Below are 4,030 nucleotides of genomic sequence, written 5' to 3' on the forward strand. Positions count from 1 at the left end.
AAGGCTTGGTGATCCACAAAGAAGATGAATGAGTTGTCCAACAGATAGTGTCAAAACTGCTTGATGGCGCTTTGTTCCTTCATTTTCTGAATGGCAGTAATCTTTGACTTTTCTATCACGATGCGTTCCCTGAAATAGTGTGCCCCTATAAGACTCCTGAGAACACACAAAACACGCACTTGTATGGATTAAGGGAGATTCAAAACTCCCAACGTGTATGGAATACCTTCTCTAGGCATTCCAAGTGTGAACTTCATTCTGTGGATTTAAAGATCATCCAGGAAGATTGCTAAGAATTCGTCAATGTATTCCTGGAACATAACAGGTGAGTCCTCAATGGATTTTGTGTAGTTTTGACTTCAATAAGAGCTATTAATTGAATTATCAAATGTCTTTCCATGTGTATTGCTTTATGGTTTACCTCCACAGCGTAGCGTGGTAAGGTAGACCAGCTGAGCTTGTTTTTCAACAATTGTATAGGCTGAGTTTATTCGCAAAAGATGAAACTGCCAAGCAATTGTGTCCTGATTGGAAATATCTAGACATATTTGTTCTAGTGATATTCCTTGGGAAGCACCAGTGATTGTGGTGGGAAAGGATAGCCTGTGCAGATGTGTGTGGTCTATAAACCCTGGATGGACGAGCTCATTGATTGGTGCACAAATGGGATGACCTCCTATCCGGGAAATCACAACCTTGCGCCTGACTCAGCCATCAAAGACCTTGCGGGTTTCTCTTTGACATTGCACTTTGCCTCCATCATCCTGCTTCCAGCTGCAGCATACACGTTTGATAGCAAAACATAAGGTGCAGTATTTTCAGGATCTAGGACAAGCACAAGCTTTGCAGCATCTTCTCCTCGCACCACATCCACCTGATATCTACAGGCACCAAGAAAGGCAACAACTGCAACTATCATAGCTTGAAATGGCACGACTTTAAGCAAGGACTCTGCCTCATCCATCTGTCCAGACCTCCCCAGTAGGTCAATCATGCAAACATTATGATCAACAGTGGGTGCAATCCCATATTCACGTACCATAGAATCAAAGCATTGCAAACCCTCGTTGACCAAACCAGCATGGCTGCACGCAACAAGAATACAAACAAAGGTGACCTCATTTGGTTTTACTCCTTCATGCTGCATCTGGTGGAGGAGTTGCAGGGCTTCCGAGCCCTGTCCATGTTGAGCATACGCTGCAATTAGGGTAGTCCATAAGATAACATTGCGCTGCCGCATTTTAACAAACACCTCCCAAGCTTCCTTAAGACTGCCACATTTTCCATACATGTTAACAAGGGAAGTCCCCAGAACAGTATCAGACTCAAGTCCTCTATTGACTATGCAGGCATGTATGTGTTGGCCTGCATCTAGGGCTGCCCAGCTAGTACAGGCATCAAGAATGCTGATAAAGGTGGCCTTGTCTGGCACAATTCCTTCATGCTGCATTCTGTCAAACAGTTGCAGGGCCTTTTTATCTTGCTTGTGTTCTGCATATACTGCAATCATAGCATTCCACGAGACTACATTCTGCTCCAACATACCATCGAATACCCTCATAGCACCCTTCAGACTTCTGCATTTGCCATACATGCTGACTAGAGCATTCTCAACACCACCATCTAATTCAAACTTGGCACCGAGGATGCGGGCATGCATCTGCTCACCCTCAGCTAGAGCTGCATGGCTTGCACACGCACCCAGGAGGCTCATAAACGTTGCACTAGTTGGCATAATTCCTTCACACTGCATTTGGCTGAAGAGCTGGAGGGCTTCTTGACACTTTCCATGACCTATATAGGACCCAATTAAGGCATTCCAGCAAACCACACTCTTGTAAGGCATTTTGTCAAATAAGTTCCGAGCATCGTCCAGGCTGCCAAACTTTCCATACATACTGACCAGTGCAGTTCCCACAATGATGTCAGACTCGAATTCACTCCCCGACATGCAGGCATGCATCCGTTTGCCTTCAGCTAGGGAGGCCTGGTTCGCAGATGCAGTAAGAATCGTGATCAAGGTAACCTTATTAGGTGTCACCCCCTCCTGAACCATCTGTTTAGAGAGGTATAGGGCATTTTCGCCCTGGCCATCCTCGGCATAGACTGCAATCATGGCAGTCCAAGAGACCACATTCCGCACAGACATTTTATCAAAGACCCTCGTAGCATCCTTTGGGCAGCCAGATTTGCCATACATGTTGACAAGAGCTGTACTGACCACAATGTCTACATCCAGTCCACTATGCAAGATGCAGGCATGTATTTGCTTGCCTTCAAATAGGGCTACATCTCTGGCACATGCAGCAAGAAGGCTTACAAAGGTGACCTTGTTGGGAATTATTCCCTCCTGCCGCATTTGACTAAAGAGTTGAAAGGTTTCCCTGGTTCTGCTTTGCTGAGCGTATGCTGCAATCATCACGGTCCACGAAATTACGTTTCGCTCAGGTAAACCGTCGAATGCCCTTTGTGCTTCCACAATAGAGCCACATCTTCCGTACATATGGACAAGGGCAGTCCCAACCACAACATCGGAATCCAGGGCCCTGTCTACGATGCGAGCGTGCATCTGCTTGCCTTGAGGCAGTTCTGTGTGACAGTTGTAGGCAGACAAAACGCAGACATATGTTGCTTTGTTTGGGATCGTTCCTTGCAGAAGCATCTGGTCAAAAACTTCAAGCCCAGCTTGGCACTGGCCCTGCCGAGCATACTCTCTTATGTAAAAGTTCCACGAAGGCAAATCCATGTGATGGGTGCCGGCAATAGAGGATAATCTATGCTTCGCAGCTCCACAAGTGTCAAACAATCGTGGAGAAAGGAAAGGCACCTTTCTGAGGATGGTAAAGGAGATTTGGATCATGGGTGCACTTGGCGGGGCAAAAGGCTGTGCCGAGACCCATGAAATCGTCGGAGCTCCACATCTTTCTGCGCAATTTTTTGGCACTTGTTTACGAAAGTCCAATGCATCCTACTCATCCAAGTCTATCAAAGACCTCCTTCACGCCTAGAAGTGCATTGCACTGTGCAGTATTGTTACTTTTGTTTTGTTTTGAGAGTCAGCTTTGCCGTGTGAGGAGCCTCCCTGCTCCAGCCAGTGGTGCTTGGGGAGCCCTACAAGCATGATCCTTTTGCAACCCCGTGCTGCTAAAATGCTCAGCGATGCCACTTTCCTGGCAGTAGACTGCTGCCCTGGCTGCCTGGATTTTCCAGATTCCAGCTCAGCATTCCACCGCTGGACTGGTTGAACTGGTAAAATGGAGCATCATTTTCTAAAACTGCCGAGATGGGCCTTCATTTTTCTAAAACTGCCAGCAAAAATTACTTCAGTTCAAAAATTAATTCAAGAAGGCTTGCAAACCATTCAAGAAGAGCATAGGCGGTGAGTTGAATACCGACATCTGTTTTGACCGACATCTCATGTGTATATGACTCCCTTCTACAAACGTTGTTTTTTGAGCCTCTGAAGAATCGCAGACTTACCTTAGCATCTCAGAACATCGTCTCATTCCAACACTCCAATTTGCCCTGGCACATTCCCCATGGCTCTGCCTCCCCCCTCCGAGATCTTAGCCAAAGGATCTCACGATACCTTCTCCCCTCCTGCCCGCAGCCTGGTGGAGGCTGCTCCCCGTACCGACGACGCTGACGAGGAGGAAGATGTTTGTCGGATTTGTCGCACCCCAAGTGAGAAGGCTTCGCCCCTCTATTACCCCTGTGCCTGCAGCGGAAGCATCAAGTATGTTCATCAGGATTGTCTACTGCAGTGGCTCAATCATAGCAACGCTCGACAGTGTGAGGTACATCCCCTGATCCGCCGCCTTCTCCGTCACGAAAACAGAAGTGGTTGAGAGGAATCTACCGTAGTCTTTGTGAGCTCTTTTGCCCTGTCACGTTACGTGACCACATTAGATGGCCCGGAGAGAGAGAGAGAGAGAGAGATTTCTTGGTTTCCATTCGACAATAAGCATCAGCCATCTTATAAATCCCTCAGCCAGTTACATCGACAGGTTTCTTTACGTACTGCAGATTT

At 47.1% G+C, this 4,030-nt stretch overlaps 1 protein-coding gene across 1 annotated transcript; it reads right to left on the reverse strand.

The window, feature by feature from the left end:
- Window positions 1-403: 403 nt before the first annotated feature.
- On the reverse strand, window positions 404-3,783 carry LOC147883428 (pentatricopeptide repeat-containing protein At5g27110-like). Its single transcript, XM_087399916.1, has 2 exons — window positions 3,481-3,783; window positions 404-3,305 (listed from the first exon to the last, which is right to left on the reverse strand). The coding sequence occupies exon 2, from the start codon at window positions 2,858-2,860 to the stop codon at window positions 689-691; it is 2,172 nt and encodes a 723-aa protein (XP_087256042.1). The 5' UTR covers window positions 2,861-3,305; window positions 3,481-3,783; the 3' UTR covers window positions 404-688.
- Window positions 3,784-4,030: the final 247 nt, after the last annotated feature.

This window comes from Dipteris shenzhenensis, chromosome 28, assembly GCF_047967505.1.
Source record: "Dipteris shenzhenensis isolate YYH24624 ecotype China chromosome 28, Dip_SZ_1.0, whole genome shotgun sequence".
Lineage (NCBI taxonomy): Eukaryota > Viridiplantae > Streptophyta > Polypodiopsida > Gleicheniales > Dipteridaceae > Dipteris > Dipteris shenzhenensis.